A 17,351-nucleotide genomic window follows, 5' to 3' on the forward strand; every position below is an offset into this window, starting at 1 on the left:
CATAGCAGCCTTCACTGCTCTCCTCCCCATTTAACACTACAGTAGGAGACATGACAGGTGACAGCTCTTCTCCACCTCAGCAGAGTCAAATCTGACAGATGGATAAGACGTGTTCTTTGTGAAAGGTAAAACAGGGGCCATACGTTTCTGTGCCACTGGTTTTCCCATACGGCCATGTGGCAGGAGCTTTGTGAAAGCTCTGTGATCGGAGATCTAATAATGGGAGGATGTGCTGCATCGCCTTTCTGGGGAGGGAGTTGTTGCTATGGAAACCACAACAGAAGCACTGCAGGTTAGCGGTGGAAACTAGAATTTGTCAGTGGGGTCTAATAGAGAGAGTAAAAGCTGAGGCAAGGCAAGTTTCAGCCCACTTGGTGGCTGGGCACAGATAGATAGTAACCCCACTGAGATGCTCTTCAGTTCACCCTGGTTTTCCTCCCCATGCCAGAGTTGTCATGCGTTTCATATCGACTCAACTTACTCACTGTGCAGCATATATAATCCACTTAACATTAGTCATCTCACTTTTGTCAGGAACCTGCCTCTGCTTTCATCTTGGCTCTGACATCTAAAAGGATAAAAACTGCCTTCTGTCTTTCAACTTTATTATTATTATTATTATTATTATTATTATTATTAGTAGTAGTAGTAGTAGTAGTGGTAGTAGTAATAGTAGTAGTAGTAGTAGTAATACCCTCTATGAAATAACTAAACTTTAAATAGTTGATAAATATAAAAAATGTAATTTCACGTACAAAATCAATTGAGTAACCACAAGTTAAATAGTTGAGTAGGCTTGGGAATGTTTGTGGGGAACACTCCTACTACAAGTACTACTGCTGCTAACACTCTACAAACTTCATTTTGATGAAACATTTTTACACTTAAAATTATTGAGTCAATAACAAAGACATATACGTTATCGATTAAGTAACAAGTGAAATAATGAGCAGATCTGACTGATCTCATTTAAAAAGATTTGAGTAAATATCTCAAATATCTAAAAACTACTCAATTGGCTCGAGATCACTCAGATCTACTCAATATTTAACTTGTTGTTCCATAATTGATTACATATACAGTATGTAACACATTTCACGTCTTTCTTATTGACTCAATAAAAAATGTTTTGTCAAAAAAAAAAAAATTGTGCGGCCCAGTTTCAGTTTTTAGATTGTAGTAGTAGAGTGGTAGTAGAAGTACTACTGGTAGTAGTAGTACTGCTAACCTTTTCCTCCCAAACATTTCCAAGCCCAAAACAGAAAAATTAGAATACACACAGTAATCACAATAACTGCATCTACATAAACCGATATCTTATTTAATGAGCAGAAAAAACAAGTTACTCATTTATCAGTTCTCTGAAATAAAGAGACTGGCTGTAGCAACTTTTAATTTTTATATATACCCCTCATTATAAGAATAAATGAATCAATCAATGGGTGAAATTAAATCTTGTCCTTCAAAAATATGTGTTGCCAAATGAGCAAATGCCACAATAATACAGATTAAACAACAGTTGAATGCTTAGTTATTCCTCGTGAATATTAGAATATCGATCTGCATTTCATTTTAGCATTGTATAGTACAGATGAGTCTACTGACTGTATGTGATTATGAAGGTCATATGTGGTCAGTATGTCTTCTGCATCTTATTATTGGTCCGGTATGAGCCAGAAGGGAATACAGTATGCTCAAAATAAGCATGATTTTAGTCCATGGCAACAGATCTCTGGTCTTAACAACAGCAGTTTACCTGCTCAAGAACAATTCTTCAAACGTAATGTGCCTAAAGAGCCTAAATTACGGTGGTGAAGATAACAAAAAAAAGCTCATGTAGAGTCCTCGTGTACTTGTTTGTTTTCTCTTCAGCTACTTCATGTTACAGCCTATTTCCGTCCTCTGGCGTTTCATCATGAAACATGATGATAAGGCATTTCCTCACCACATGTTTTATTGTTTTCATTATCAGCGGTTCTATTGTTAGGTTCCTGTGAGCAGGGCATGTGTTTGAGCCTGGTTTTGCTGTACTTGTGAGGACATTTTTGATGGTCCCCACAAGGTTAAGGCTCAATTTGAGGATTACAACTTCAAAATAACTGGGTCAGTATGACTGGGTTAAGTCAGGGAGTCCTGGTTAAGGTGTGTGTTCCACTTGGTGGGGACCATTTTTTGACAAAACACCATCCTTGTGAGGAGCGTATGACTTTGTGGGGACCAACTTTTTAATGATAGAGATATATAGAGATATATAAGTATGTGTGAGTGTGTGTGTGTGTCAGAAAATGGGTCAAGGTGGAATGGGTTTTTTTTTTTTTAACTGTGTTAAGCACATTGTTCTGATGACTTGCTGATGTAAGCAAGTAGCAATGGAGAACAGAAAACGTCAATAGGTTCAGAACTTTTAACATCACTGTGTTGGATTAATAATCTTATGTTGCATCGGCGCTTCAGATGTGTACTGCTACACTATCACTGATAACAGTCGGGGAATTGTATCTTTTAAGAAGAAGATACACTAGACATTTATGACAAGGGAGCAGAGGGGTGAGTTTTGACAGCCAGTGAAGTGATGACGACAACAACACTCAAAAATAGTCTCCAAAATAGTCGGCAAAAAATCATGTATTCGAATGGAAAATACGCAGAAGTCCTCAACAAGCTGTTGGATAAAGTTCTCTTCCACTCTTCAGGTGGGGTTTCCCCACTGAAGCCCCATCTGATGTGGAGCTGGAGATTTTAGAGAAATTTCACTTTTCAATTTCACGAAATGATAATAGGATCTTAAAGGCCATGTTGACGCAGGATTATTTTTCTCAGACTAAATTGCCCACAGGTGTGAATATGTGAGCAAATGGTTGTCTATGCTGCGTTGCCCTGTGATGTACTGGTCCCCCACCTATTGCCCGTTGATGCTCAGGTTGGCTGGGCAAAGTGAAGTAGAAGATGCATGGATGTATGTGCACAAATGCAATGATATTCACTATTGCAGACTGGTTGTGGATCAGGACAAGTATTTCGCCTAAGTACAACTGAGTCAGGGTAGCTAACTTGTGTGAGGTTGGAGTGGCTTCATGGTGTTTCTGGGGTCCCCGTGTTTAATAAAGGGGGCCTATAATGCTCTTCCACATTTTGAGAAAACAAGCCTCACACCACCAAAATATTGCCTTTCGGAAGATCAAACCAGAAAAAAATCACAGATATTTTATTCACCTTAAAGCACTCAAAATGTAGCAATCTTGCCAGCGTGTCCGAAGTTCCGCCGGAGATGCGGACACGTGGGCAAAGACAGCACACATGTCAGTGATTTTTTTCTGGTTTGATCTTCCAAAACTCAATATTATATGTGATATATATTTGACAGTATTTTTTAGAAATAAACCTGCACAGTCTGTACAGTACGTGATCATATATATATATATATATATATATATATATATATATATATATATATATATATATATATATATATATATATATATATATATATATATATATACCGTGAAATCTTTTAATATCATTGTGATGCAGCACCACAATGCCTGCGCAGATTCCATCACTCGCTCGTCTGTAGGCGGGCGTGACTTTTGTTCTCCAGCCGCTGAAGAGTGAACAGATGGTGAAGCGGCTTGTTTGGGAACCAAAGTCGATGCCACATGCGTCTTTGGTCCAGTCCAGCTGACCTGCAGCAGGCAGCTGCAGCCTCCTCGCTCCTCTTCAAGATCTCCACCTGCCGGGACCGAGCGATCTTCTCCTCCCAGGCTGCCTTTTTTTCATTTCTTTTATTTATTTTTTTAACTCCTGTTGGAGAGATTGATGGTTTCTTCTTCTCGCACCGCAACACTCCGCGGACGCTGCGTGGGTCACAGCCGCCTGCAGCGGATTCAACGCCGCGTCTGCGAAAGGTGAGGGTGCATGGCTTTCTATTCCTGTGTCTGTCTGTCTGTCTGGGTTGTGAGGAACTCAAAAGATGAAGTCATATCGTTTCATTTTCAAAATTTTTCTTTCAAACAAAAAGCATCTCTGCGTCACGGGTGAAGGAGCTGCAGCAAGAGCAGCGTTGTGTTTTGGACAGATGTAAAAGGCGCAGGGTGTCTTTGTGCCACGGACAATACACACGGAACTGATCCATTGAACTTCCATGCAACACTGGGGTCACTTCATAAAATATGGTGGTGCTGTGGTTAGCGATCAGAAAGCAAAGGATGGATATTCACGGCTCGCCTATAGATGGGTTGATGCTGAGCACTGACTGCCGTTACACATGACTGCATGATAAGCAGTACTACGCGCAGAAATATTGGCTTGTATGGACGATCTCGGCAGTCGACTCTGCCTCTTACAGCACAAAGGTCAATTAAATATATATATATATAATAAAAATAAAAAAAATTATATATATATATATATAGTAATCAACCATAACCATAATCAATTTAATTGAGCAAAAATAGTTATGCTAATCATGTTAATTATTATGCTCATGAAAATACTTATTTTTGTTTCTAGCTTGTTGGTGTTTTATTTTAGTGCTTCACAACAGGTTGCAACTATGTATATGGTTAATCCACGTGTATTTCTTGGGGGTTTGTTATTGTTTTCATCTGAGCTAAAACACCAAGAAGGCTGTTTTTGTCTCCTTTCAAGATACAGGATGGTAAAGAATCTGCAGAATACCCAGGTGGCCACTTTTACAATATGTTTCATAATACAAAAGTAGTAAATGTAAGTACTTAATAACTTCAAGGTGCTGTTTGCTTCCAGTTGTTCTCATTCATATATTTATTTAGAGATATCAAACATATCAATTGAAAATGAAACAATGTCACACATATATGTGTGACTTTATATTTTATTAAATTGCAATATTGTAAATTAATGATGAATAATGTGAATTGGTGGTGGTTTTGTTGCTAGAACAGCCAGTGTGGATGCTGCTAACTAAATGTAAACTTTCATCATGGGCCCACTGTCGTGGTACTGAACTCATTGTCCAGGCTATATTTGCACGTGGCAGTGTTTCCAGTGTAGAGCTGCGGTGTGAACAAGGGGTCAATGCTAATCTATTGACATGTTTACTGTGGCTGACCGCTGCATTGGTCAGATCATTGGCAGATGAATGTGCATGAGAGAAGGCTGTGTCGATGGGGTCACTGCTGTCAAATGATTCCAGACAGGATGCATCAGTGGCCCGACGCAGAAGTACACATCAACTTCAGTGAGAGTTGCGACATGATCCGGCAGGCATCACGCAACATATCGCTTTCTTCTGGGGGTGAAAGACCAACCAGATGTCTCCTCACTGGCAGATGATTGAAGGCTTTCTCTCGGAGTTTCGAGTTCCTTCCCCCTACTTCTCACAATGAGCACTGATGTGGTCCGTGCCACAAGGCTAATGAGAAAAGTGAGTGAGTCTGGCAAAACAAAGACACGTCCCAGGGTGTCTGTGTGCTTCTGCTATGAGAGGAGAAGTGCCTGACTGCTGCGTGGATGTCTGCGCATGCAGGAGGGTGATCGAGAAGGAAACAAAGAGACACAATGAAAGGTTTTGTCAGTGTGTCTGAACTGGGTCAAGTGTTTCATCGCTTGCACCCAGTCATGAATTTTGTCAGTGTTAAATAAGTCTACTCCTCGTGGCAGAGTGTCCTGTATGTTAGTAGAACTAGGGACCTGTGTAGGTGCTACGCTACACGCAATGTTCTTAATGCCATTCCATTTCTGTTCATGTCGATTAAAATACCATAGTCAAAGAGCAGTACTTTATTGTCTATAGCAGATGACACCAACACAATGATGTACCGACCATAGACATGCTAAACAAATATTCATTTTTAAATATATAGTGCAGAGGCCAACACACAAGGCTGTAGAAAATACCTTTTAATTTGAGGACGGTTGTAGCTACTGACACGTGGCTATTTTGCCATGCATGAACAAATTGCAGAAAATGTATTTGTTTACAATGTCTCCAGAAAGGGGTGGGCAATATGCCAAAATGTATCAGGATTTTCTTATTTACTTACTTAACTTAACTGTTTTGATTTTATCTCAATCGCTTTCGCATCATTATATTCGGGTTTGCTGAGTTTCCAGACAAACATTCTTTGCCCCAACATGCTTCATAACATTCGGTCATTTATTTCAATGCATCAACACATTCATTTTGTTGCTGCATGTAGTTTTTAAGAACTCACTTTTAAACCATGAAGCAAACTTGGACAGTCACTACACACAGGAGAAAAAACAAATCAAGTTGGGCATTTATGACTTGATCTCAGAAAGTCGTTACAGATTGGTTAATCTTTTTTTAAAAGCCAGCCCTTTTAAGATTCTTTGCAAATAATATAACTCGGATTCCATTGAAATATTTTTTCACATTTTAGAAGCGACAAGTTGCCTCGCACCAGGCTAGAGTCAGACACCAGCTTTGCATCTTCTGTGCCAGAGTTCAGACCACCGTCCCACTGAAAGCTGCGAAAAGGAGCTGATGATGCTTCTTTGGAATCTGATGAGCAGCTACATCATCTTTGACTTCAACATTGTTGAGGATTGTCTGACATCAGAGGCTTTCCCTGGGCTTTAGATGACAGATTGATGATCTATTGACTAAATACTAGCGTTTTACTGTGAGTGAAATGAAAAAAGCTCAATAGTGAGGGCCATTTGGGGAGAAATGAAAGCGTTAAAAGATAGTTTGTGACTCAATCCGTCTCAGATCCAGAGGGAAATAAGGACATCTGGTGGTGCAGTAAAGAGAAATGCTGAAAGAAAAGGCCACTATTGAATCCTCAGAAGAATCAGGGTTTTACAAGTCGAGCAAGTTTTGCTCTCATTCTGAATTACAATCCCTAAAACACATCAACAGACAACGTTAGATTGAACTGCAGTGTTATATTTTTGTTTGTTCAGCTGAACTGAGTCAAATATCCGGCAGCTTTGTGTTCTTTCTTTCCAGCTGGATTATTGAGGGTGTTTTCACTTCTCTTTCCTGACCGAGTGGTGATGTCTTCTTCTGCTGGGCTCTGCACCTCTGCCATCAGCAGCTGCAGCAAAGCTTTGTGTGATGTGAAGTGAAACTCTTGCATACTAATGGAGTGGAAATAGGATTTCTTTCGCGGCGGTCAGAGCCGTGAGTGCGGGAACAAAAACACACCAGGCATCACTTCCCAGGTTTTATCATAACGTGAACGACTCAGCCGTCTCATGGGTTTGTTTAGAGATGAGACGTGAAGCGGAGATGCGCTGTTTGTGGAACCATTCGGATGCACGGGATGCTGCGCTGACTGATAAACTTCAGGTCATTTCATCACGTTTTACTCTGGTTTTGACCTTTTCTGCTCTGAGGCAGCTACACACTCTGCCATCACATGTCTCATTTGGTTATGAAACAGACGTGCCCGTGGCATAGCCGTTGCCATGGTGACGGCATGTCTGTGCTGCAGCTGATTCAGAAACACTGCTCACATTTTTCAGCCGGTGAAAAGGGGCTTAGTAACAGAAAGAGGGAAGTGCCGTATGAAAAATGATTCCATCAAGCCATGTAAGCATGAGCGGCGCTCTGTAGCGTCATTACAGTTGCACTTGTTCGCCAAAAATGTGCAATCGAGGAGACAGAGGGCAGCATGCCAAATCTCCAAAGCAAAAACAAAATTATGAATATTAATATCACAGAGAGACACGAATAGTAAAACCCCTTCTGAAGTGGTCGTGACTTGTGTGGAGTTCACGAATAACAAAATAAAGTTGTCATCGAGTCACTGTAAAGTTTAAAATGAAGTTGCAATGTGCAACATTTACATTATGTCTGTGACTCTTCCCGGACTCAAAGATGAAGAGGGGGCTCATGACAAAACATCCACTGAAATTAAAGTCCACAATGTGTCCATATACAGTTAAAGCGTCTACATCATCTACATACTGTGTATCATCTACATCCCATTTCTTAATCCCAAATATTTTGGCTTTGGCACCATTAATGGCATGGTAGGCAAAGTGATGCACTACTTTGAGTCATCTCAGGACCTTCAGCATAATGTGTCCAACTCAGTTACGGAGACGATAGAAACGGCATCTTTCCTAGTGTGTTCATTTGAATGTATGACAACTACTACTACTACTAATAATAATAATAATAAAGCTACCCAAGTATTTAGGATTTACCAAGGACCAACAGAATAAATGTGACTCAACACAAACAATTGGAAATTAATAAGGTTCCTGTTGCTCTCCATCCCCCCAGGACCGGTGGGATATTTCCCTCCAGCATATGCTATTAACTCAATTCCAACCAACCCCTGCAAGTTCTGTGAGGTGCTGCAATTTTGTCACCACGACTTTCCCACCAATTCCACCAATCGCTTTAGTCTCCTTTCTCCCACCCCTCTACGCGGCATGAGCGGCATCATATTCCCTCCCTCCTTGTTGAGGTTGAAGTCATGTGTGACACTCGCATATTGCTGCTACGGGTTGCGATTCAGACGTGAACGATTCTAAATCTATTCATAAATGTCCAAATTCTCATGTTTGTAGTGTAGAATAGACGGAACTAAAAAGCAGAACTCACTAGTGCAGCGTGCCGTCACCCAAACACTATATGGGGCGGACATTAACAGACATGGCTGACCACGAGATCCACCTCTCTCCACACTATTTCTGACACTCTACATCCCGACCCTGCGGAACATATCAGCAGTTACTGTTTTAATTGGCTGCATTAATGAGCCACTGAACAACTCCGGTCACACACACACGAACCCCCCACTTTCCCCACCTTTGCCTCTCAGACTCCGCCCATCCAAATGCCCATCAGTCTCCGCCCTTGTGAGGAGCTCCATGACAAAACAAGGAACATGTCAGGATTACGTAGGGACGAGGGAGCTAAAGCCACGTAGGAGGACGTGACCAAGACCCAAGTGCGAGTGGTGAAAGGCACTGGAGGCAGGACGGAGTAAAAATTAGATATTTAATAATTAAACAAACAACTGAATCACAACTGAAAGCGTCACCGAACCGGGAGAAACTAAGCACAAACTGAATATCAATGAACAGAGAATAAACTACAAAAGGGAACAAGAAACACATGGAGACTGGGGAGAAACAAAACACTAAGCTCAGGGCACCAGGGTTAAACAGAGAAATCCAAAAACTAGCTAACAGAACAGGAGAAGCCGAACACAGGAAGAGACACGAGAACCAGGAGTTAAACAAGCTAGCTGCACACAAAACAAGAAGCTTAACAGAGAGGGAGCGAAACGAGAACCGGGAGTTAAACGAGCTAGCTAGCACACAGAACAAGACAGAACAAAAAGCCGAACACAGGGAGAGACACGAGAACCAAGGAGTTACCACAGGGAACGAGAAGTCCAAAAAACACCGGAACGAGAGGAATAATCACAGGGACTTCCGGCAAACACAGGGAACAAACAATGGGATCAAAACGGTCTGGCACACGTTGCTGGAGCCCAGGTGTTCTTGTAGACCACCAGTCATTAGAGGTCAATCGGCTCCAGCCGTGTGCCAAAGGAACAGAGGGGAAAAACCAAAACCAGGATTCGGAGCCTGGAAGCGGAGCCATGACAGAACACTCACTACACACTGTCAACATCATCATAAAAAAGATGGACTTGTTTTATCATTCATTTTATTTACCATGGACATTTATTTATTTATGTATTTTGTGTTGCCTGTTGTTTGCACTTGAAATAAGCATATTTGGTTTGTAAAGGTCCTTATTTCCCTTATGTTGTTCCATAACCATAAATTTCACTGCAGTTTTTAAAACATCTTCCACCAAATCAGGCATTTTTGGCTGCAACAATTTAAAAAAAGTATTGAAGGCACTGACTGAAAAGTTACCTCAGCACTCCCTAACAAAGAAAGTGAAAAGTTACCCAAATCTGCAAAATGTGTGTCATGTAATGCTTCTAACATTTAACATTTTAATTCAGGAGAATATCGAAGAACTGGTTTTTAGGAAGGTCAAAAGTGGCATCAGCGACAGCAGGAATGAAGTTTAGTGTGATTCAAATGTGTAATGACGTGTTGGATTAAAATCTCATCAGGATCAAGTGAGCAAAGACACTAAATCCCTCCTGCTGGAGGCTTGAATTCCGACATTCAGTTGGGATAAGGCCAAGCTGTTGAGGGGTTTAATTGCTTCTCACAGCCGATTGGATGCATCTTAGAAAACAATACCTAGGAGTGACAGATGCACTGTAGTTATTTATTTGGACAGGTGCTGGGACACATTACCAAGAGCTACAAACGTGCGCCTGTTTTGCAAAACACAGAATTGAAATTGCTCTGGCTCTGCTGTAACTACTAAGATACTGTCGAGCTGTAATAAAAAGTAATCTGTTTTGCTTTCAAGTCACTATACCCCCATATAAGACAGATGACGGTATTGCATTCATAGTTACTTTGGTACGTGTTCCCCCACACCTCGACTTGGTGGAGTAAGTGTGGGAGTATCAGTGTACAGTGCAGTGTGGGAATGTCAGAGTACAGTAAAGCATTCTCAACGCCCGCTCATTCAAGTAGACATACACAGCTGTCTTGATTAGTGATGCACCGATATCGGATATCGGTCCGATGTTGAGGCCATGTTCACTTACACATTCAGCACCGTGAAATGAACCAAGAATCATTGTTAATTTACCTCAAAACAAAATGAATTATTTTGGAAAGTTCTTAGCTGTGGCCCATAGGCAGATAAATATAGGCTTTACGTGTTCAAGAGTCAAGCTAGCAGCAGCAGGCATGTTTACATGTTACAAACGTGAATGCGTGCGTGTGTGTTTGTTCAAGATAAAGCGGTTAGTTTTGAGCTGTTGAGTCATTTTTGTCGAACCTAAATTACCTCAGTAAAGCTGGTCTGCAGCCAGCACTCGCTGTGGGGGTCCTGGAAATTTTAATTATAAATTTAAGCACTGCAGTGATATGGAGACTCGCCATGATTGCAAACAACATATGTTCGCAGCAGACTGTGGCAGGGTCAAAGAGGTCGCCTCATAAACATACAGCGTGATATTTGGAAGCTGATTCAGGCCTCCACGGTGCTGCGAGTCTGCCAGGAAAACCTGCTGCCAGGTGTCTGAGGTTCATGGTCTCAGCAGGAAATCAGTCATTACTGCGCCTGTCTCCTCCGATTTCATGCACATGCTGCAGCACATGGAGGTGAATGCATTATACACGCACATATCGGCAAGGAGGCGTCACTTTATTGCTCTGCAGACTTTAAACCAAAGGGTGTGAGCATGCTTAACTGAAAAGCTGAGGCTTCAAGTTTCCATAGATCTCAACAATGATATCTGTGAAATCCTTCTGCAGCTATGACTTTGTCACAGCCAGGAAACATTTGAGTGTGACAGCCCTTCCACACGACGTGTAGTTTCAGTACACAAATTCCATTGATGGGTGTGTGTAAACTTTGGTCGGTGATCACGCCGTCTCAGGTACCAGGATATGATCTGCAGATGGGAAATTCAGGAGCGTGTTGAACACTTTGCAACGATGGAGATTTCTGCACTGTTAAAAGTCAGTAAGTAAGTCAGAGGTTTTATGCCCTTCTCCCAGTCAACATCCCGAGACGCTCCCAGGCAAGTTAAGAGATATAAGCCCTAGACCAAAGGGAGTGGTGCCCCGGGGGGCATCCTCATGAGATGCCCAAAACCACCTCAACTGACTCCTCTCAATGAGGAGAACCAGCAACCCTATGACTAAGCAAGATGTCTGCCAACCTTTGGAGAAAACCCATTTGAGCCGCTGGTATCCAGGATCTGGTTCCTTCCTTAATATACTCTCTAAGCTCGTGCACATTTGCGCACTGCTGATATGTTCTCCACAAGCAAAAAAGAAAAAAAAATCCATCCTGAATTGAATATAAAATACCATAATTACTGGACTATAAGTCACTGCTTTTTCTCTCATGGCCGGAACCCTCTGGCTTAAACAATGGTGAACTTCAAACAACTAGCGTTCTTGCTGCCTCATCACATCAGACCAATGAAGTTAAGCACTCATTGCGGTGTTTTCGCCTTATGTATTCACGGCTGGCATTCACAACAAGGCGGTTTGTGGGACCTGCTCGCACACGGGTGGGAGGATGATACACGCGGCTCAGTTCCGCACAGGAGAGAGGGAAACGAGAGAGAGAGGACAGTTGCAGTGCAGGTTTTAGAAACTACATGCTATTCAGGAGAAGAAATTGAGAAAAAAAAAGTGATAGTGTTGTCTGTCAAAGAAACATATTCCTCGCTCATCTTAGCCCAAATTACACTGACTGACTGTTTCATGAGGTGCGGTTAGGGAATACAGTGGCCTCAAGTGGACAAAATGAAGTCAGTTTGGAAAAGGATAAATATTTGTAAAAGTTGCTTCAGGTTCTTTGATAGATTGATTGCCTTTCATTTCTATCATTTCTTTTACCTTCTTTTGCGAATCCCCAAGCCTCCCTGGCGCCTCGCACCATGAGCAACACCAGAGAAGGAAAGAGTTCAGCCCCTGTCAAGGAGCTGGTTCCCAGAACCCAAGCCGTCTGGGGAAGTGAGCCCCACCAGATGCAACTGGCAACGCTCCATATCCCGCACCTGACTCATTGGATGATTCCCACAGGTGGTGGTCAGTATTCACCTGTTACTGAGGGCTGAAATTGTCCACAAAATAAATTGATATTTATAATATTTATAATTACCTTGACTATTGGGCTGGGCGACACAGTCACGGCTGATGATTGTGGAAACATTTTGCTCATCTGGACTATCATTTCTTAACTCATTGGCATCTTGGATACACCTCTCTTCCCTGACCACCAGAGATCACTGTGTTCTGACTCTGACCGATGTGTCAGGGTTGACCCAATAGCGTGTGGTGACTGTCAACAGGCAGACTTGGACCATAAGAGTAAACTCAATCAAAGACAGACAGAAGGAGAACCAATCCAGATAGCAGCTGGTTTCAGGCCAGATCCTCCGGACAGATATCGTGCACAGAGTCGCCTGCTGTCTGGAGTTTGACTGGCATATTATGCCTGGATCTGGGCCGGACCCAAGGAAACACATACAAGCAAATCAGAACACACACTGAAATAAAACAAGAACTGAAACACACACAGCAGAACCGGGAGCCAAACACACGGAGCAATAGTATAAAAAATAGAACAGACAATAACATGGATGTCAGAGCACTTGAGCAATACAGAAAAAATAAAGAAAATGCATGGAACTAATCTATTAGAATAGTCATTTGTTAGTGCTTTGGCAACGGTCGCAGAGTCTGTTTGTAGTAAGCTAACCCATTCCGTCACAATCTCAGTGTGTGATTGGGGATGTTTATTTTATTTTATTTCTGTTGTTATATGTTTTCAATTTGTTACGTGGAGATTTTTCTTATTTTGTTGCTATATTTTTGTTATTTAATATGCTTAAATTGAATACACTGCTTAAATAACTTTGAAAGTACATTTCTCAATGGGGAATTCTCATGAAACAACTTGAAAAAATGAAACATGCTTTCTTTTTATGAACAAAAAGCAAAATATCATTCAGCCTGTGTAGGACTTATGTTGCTAAAGTATGTGCTGTCTGGTGTGGTTGGAACATACTGTACATTGCCACTGGAGACCCATTCAAACAGCCTTTAAAGTGCTTGTTTTCAACACTGATGCAAACTCCCTTGCTCCTTTGTCTCATTAAATCTGGTCGATTATCTTGTACCAACTCAATGATAAGGACCCACAACACATTGTCAGAACTCAGCTGAACACATACTGTGAGAGTGTGAACGTGTGGGTCTGCAGCAGAGAGTGATACGCTCCTGGTTTATTAAGTCTGTTGTGTAATTCTGACTGCGGTGACACTTGTGATAGGGCAGTCAGTAAAACCAGGCTCGACGGCTGATAATCTTTCCAGCCATGCCGAAGATCTCAGAAAAGCAATGCATGCCAAGCATCAATGATGGTGAATTGTTTCATAACAGTGCAGCATTAACCCAAAAATTCAAGAGAAGCGCATACAGTTTCCATCATTCCTCACTGGATTTTAATACTTTCATTTTGTAAATTGACTTTTAAGGAGGTCTGAAGCAGAACAGGGGGCGGGATTCAGAAAAGCAGAACACCGCCTATCACAGTGCAGCAGCATCTTTCCTCACAGCGCCATGGCAACATGCAAAGCTGCTCATTACTGGGTCAGAAAGACAAACACTGAAAACATGTTTGCTTCTGCTTCAAAGTCCCATTTTCTGCTCATTGTGCTTGTAAATAAAGTTTTAATTGTTCTTCTTTTTCTTTCTTTTCCATTCTTAGGTTGAGACACGGTTCCTATAAAAGGACGACATCATCAGAGGTCAAGACCAGGAAGCATCATTTAGGAGCACAGCGGAGACACAGCTAATGATCATAGAGTTCTCCCTCCACTCTCCAGCCTCTGATCTAAGTCTTGTTTGAGGAGCAGGAGCCGACACCATGCTGCACCAATCTCTAATCTGGCTGTGTGTTGGTTTGACTCTGTCCTCGATAACAAAGGTACAGGGCAAGGAATGTCCACACCTGTGCGTTTGCGAGATACGGCCCTGGTTTACACCCCAGTCCACCTACAAGGAGGCAATAACGGTCGACTGCAATGACTTGAGGCTCACGCACATTCCAGTGAACCTCTCCACGGACACGCAGGTGCTGCTCCTCCAGAGCAATGCCGTCTCTCACACAAACGGGGAGCTGAGCAGGCTGGTCAATCTGACGGAGCTGGATCTGTCACAGAACAACTTCAGTACTGTGGAAGCAGTCGGCCTTTTCAACATGAACCACCTAACAACGCTGCATTTAGAGGAGAACCAGATCAGCCAGCTGCCGGACCACTGCCTGGGAAACCTCACAAATCTGCAGGAGCTCTACATCAACCACAATCACATTCACTCCATATCCGCCAAGGCGTTTGCTGGCCTTCACAACTTGTTAAGACTCCACCTCAACTCCAATAAAATTAATGTCATAGAAAGTCGATGGTTTGAGGAAACCCCAAACCTGGAGATCCTCATGATCGGCGAGAACCCAGTCATTGGTCTTCTGGATATGAACTTCAAACCGCTCAAAAGTCTGAGGAGTCTGGTTCTTGCTGGAATGAATCTCGTGGATGTCCCTGCAAATGCTTTTGTCGGTTTAGACAACCTGGAGAGTATTTCCTTCTATGACAACAAGCTCATCAAAATCCCTCAACTGGCTCTGGAGAAGGTTCCCAATCTGAAGTTTTTGGATTTGAACAAAAATCCTGTGCATAAAATCCAGGAGGGAGACTTCCGGAACATGCTGCGTCTGAAAGAGCTCGGCATTAACAACATGATGGAGTTGGTTTCCATTGAACGTTTTGCCCTGGACAACCTACCGGAACTGACGAAGCTGGAGGCCACCAACAACCCGAAGCTGTCTTTCATCCACAGACAGGCCTTCAGAGACATGCCAGCGCTGGAGAGCCTGATGCTCAACAGCAACGCTCTCACTGCGCTCTACCTGCACACCGTGGAAGTGCTGCCCAACCTACGAGAGATCAGTCTGCACAGCAACCCACTGCGCTGCGACTGTGTCATTCAGTGGATGAGCACAAACCGGACCACGGTCCGTTTCATGGAGCCTTTGGCGATGATGTGTGCCTCCCCGATTGAACTCAGAGGCCAGCGAGTGAGGGAGCTGAAGGTGCTGGGTTCCACGGAGCAGTGTATCCCCCTCATATCCCATGACACCTTCCCCAGTCACCTGAACCTCAAGATAGGCATGAGTGTGACCCTGGACTGTCGGGCCATGGCTGAGCCAGAGCCTGAGATCTACTGGGTAACTCCTCTTGGAATCCGAATCGACAGTGAAACTGTATCAGAGCGGTACCACGTTAGCAGGGACGGCACCTTGCAGCTGTCTCATATGCAAGTGGAAGATTCTGGCCATTACACCTGTGTGGCCCAGAACGTCGAAGGGGCTGACACTCGGGTTGCAACAGTTCGTGTGAATGGGACTCTGCTGGACAATGGCCAGGTGATGCAAATCTACGTCAAGCAGACGGAATCTCACTCCATTCTTGTGTCCTGGAAGATCAACTCTCATGTCATGTCCTCCAACCTGAAGTGGGCCTCAGCCACGATGAAGATCGATAACCCACACATTACCTATACAGCGCGCGTCCCAGTGGATGTCCACGAGTACAACCTCACACATCTCCAACCTGCCACTGAATACGAGGTGTGTCTCACAGTCTCCAACATTCACCTGCAGACACACAAGTCGTGCGTCAATGTGACGACGCTGAGCGCTACCTTTGCCCTGAACCTTTCGGACCAGCATCCCAGTGCAGCCGTGATGGCCGTCATGGTGACTGCTCTTGCCTTCCTCAGTGTGGCCACCGTGGCCATCTACACTGCCCGTCGGTGGAGAAGAAAAAACTATCACCACTCGCTGAAGAAATACATGCTGAAAACCTCATCCATTCCCTTGAATGAACTCTACCCACCCCTCATTAACCTGTGGGAGACGGAGGGAGAGAAGGACAAAGATGCCAGTACGGAGGGAAAGCCTTCTCCTGTGGACACCACGCGTAGTTACTACATGTGGTGAGGAGTTAGTAGCGAGGCCTAGTTGTCTCCACAGTAGCACAGACACACTTTTGCCATTTTGGCGCAAAAGTCCATTGAAGTTGCAAATGTCTTTTTTTGTATTGTCAGCTTTGCTATTAACAGGCAGAGTGATTGAGCACAGAGTTTTCTTTACTATAGCGTATCGCATTATGTTGGACTCTTTCTACTTTGATTTGTTTTGGGCTTTCCAAAATGGCAGATCTACTTAGCCTGTCTTAGTTGCAATGCTGTTTCTGTGGTGCAATCTTAACTCACTTTTGTTCGGGTTAATAACACTGCAGCAGGGACCGAATGTCCCGCAGCATTGGTAGAGCAGTGTTCCTCTCTGTTTGGTAAAACAGGTAATCTTCTGTACACTGATAGGTCATGGAGTTTGTATAAACTCCGAAGTAAGAGCCGACAGTGGAGTTTAGACTTGTTCAACTGTCTACTGAATGTTAGCAATTGTGCAGTAATGTTGTATCAACTATACCTTCAATCTTTTCTCATTTAAAGCGGAAGAGAATAGTATTTTAGTAATCACTATACTGACGTGTTTGATTTGCCATCTGTAATTTCACTTTTCCTTTACGTTAAAAAGCACATTAGAATTTCCCTCTTATTAAGAGATTGTACGTAAGGGGACTAGAATCTTTTCAACATTAATTAGAGCATTATTTTTCATGTATATTGACATCAGTATAATAAATCTTTTGTTCTTTTGCTAAGCTTGTGTTTCTTTCTCTTCAGTGTCATGA

At 42.8% G+C, this 17,351-nt stretch overlaps 1 protein-coding gene across 1 annotated transcript; it reads left to right on the forward strand.

Moving 5' to 3' along the window:
- The first annotated feature begins 3,585 nt into the window (after nucleotides 1-3,585).
- LOC128761101 (leucine-rich repeat neuronal protein 1-like) lies at nucleotides 3,586-17,305 on the forward strand. Its single transcript, XM_053869022.1, has 2 exons — nucleotides 3,586-3,905; nucleotides 14,303-17,305. Exon 2 carries the CDS (start codon nucleotides 14,462-14,464, stop codon nucleotides 16,592-16,594), a length of 2,133 nt encoding a protein of 710 aa, XP_053724997.1. The 5' UTR covers nucleotides 3,586-3,905; nucleotides 14,303-14,461; the 3' UTR covers nucleotides 16,595-17,305.
- Nucleotides 17,306-17,351: the final 46 nt, after the last annotated feature.

The sequence above is a fragment of the Synchiropus splendidus genome, chromosome 6, assembly GCF_027744825.2.
Source record: "Synchiropus splendidus isolate RoL2022-P1 chromosome 6, RoL_Sspl_1.0, whole genome shotgun sequence".
Lineage (NCBI taxonomy): Eukaryota > Metazoa > Chordata > Actinopteri > Syngnathiformes > Callionymidae > Synchiropus > Synchiropus splendidus.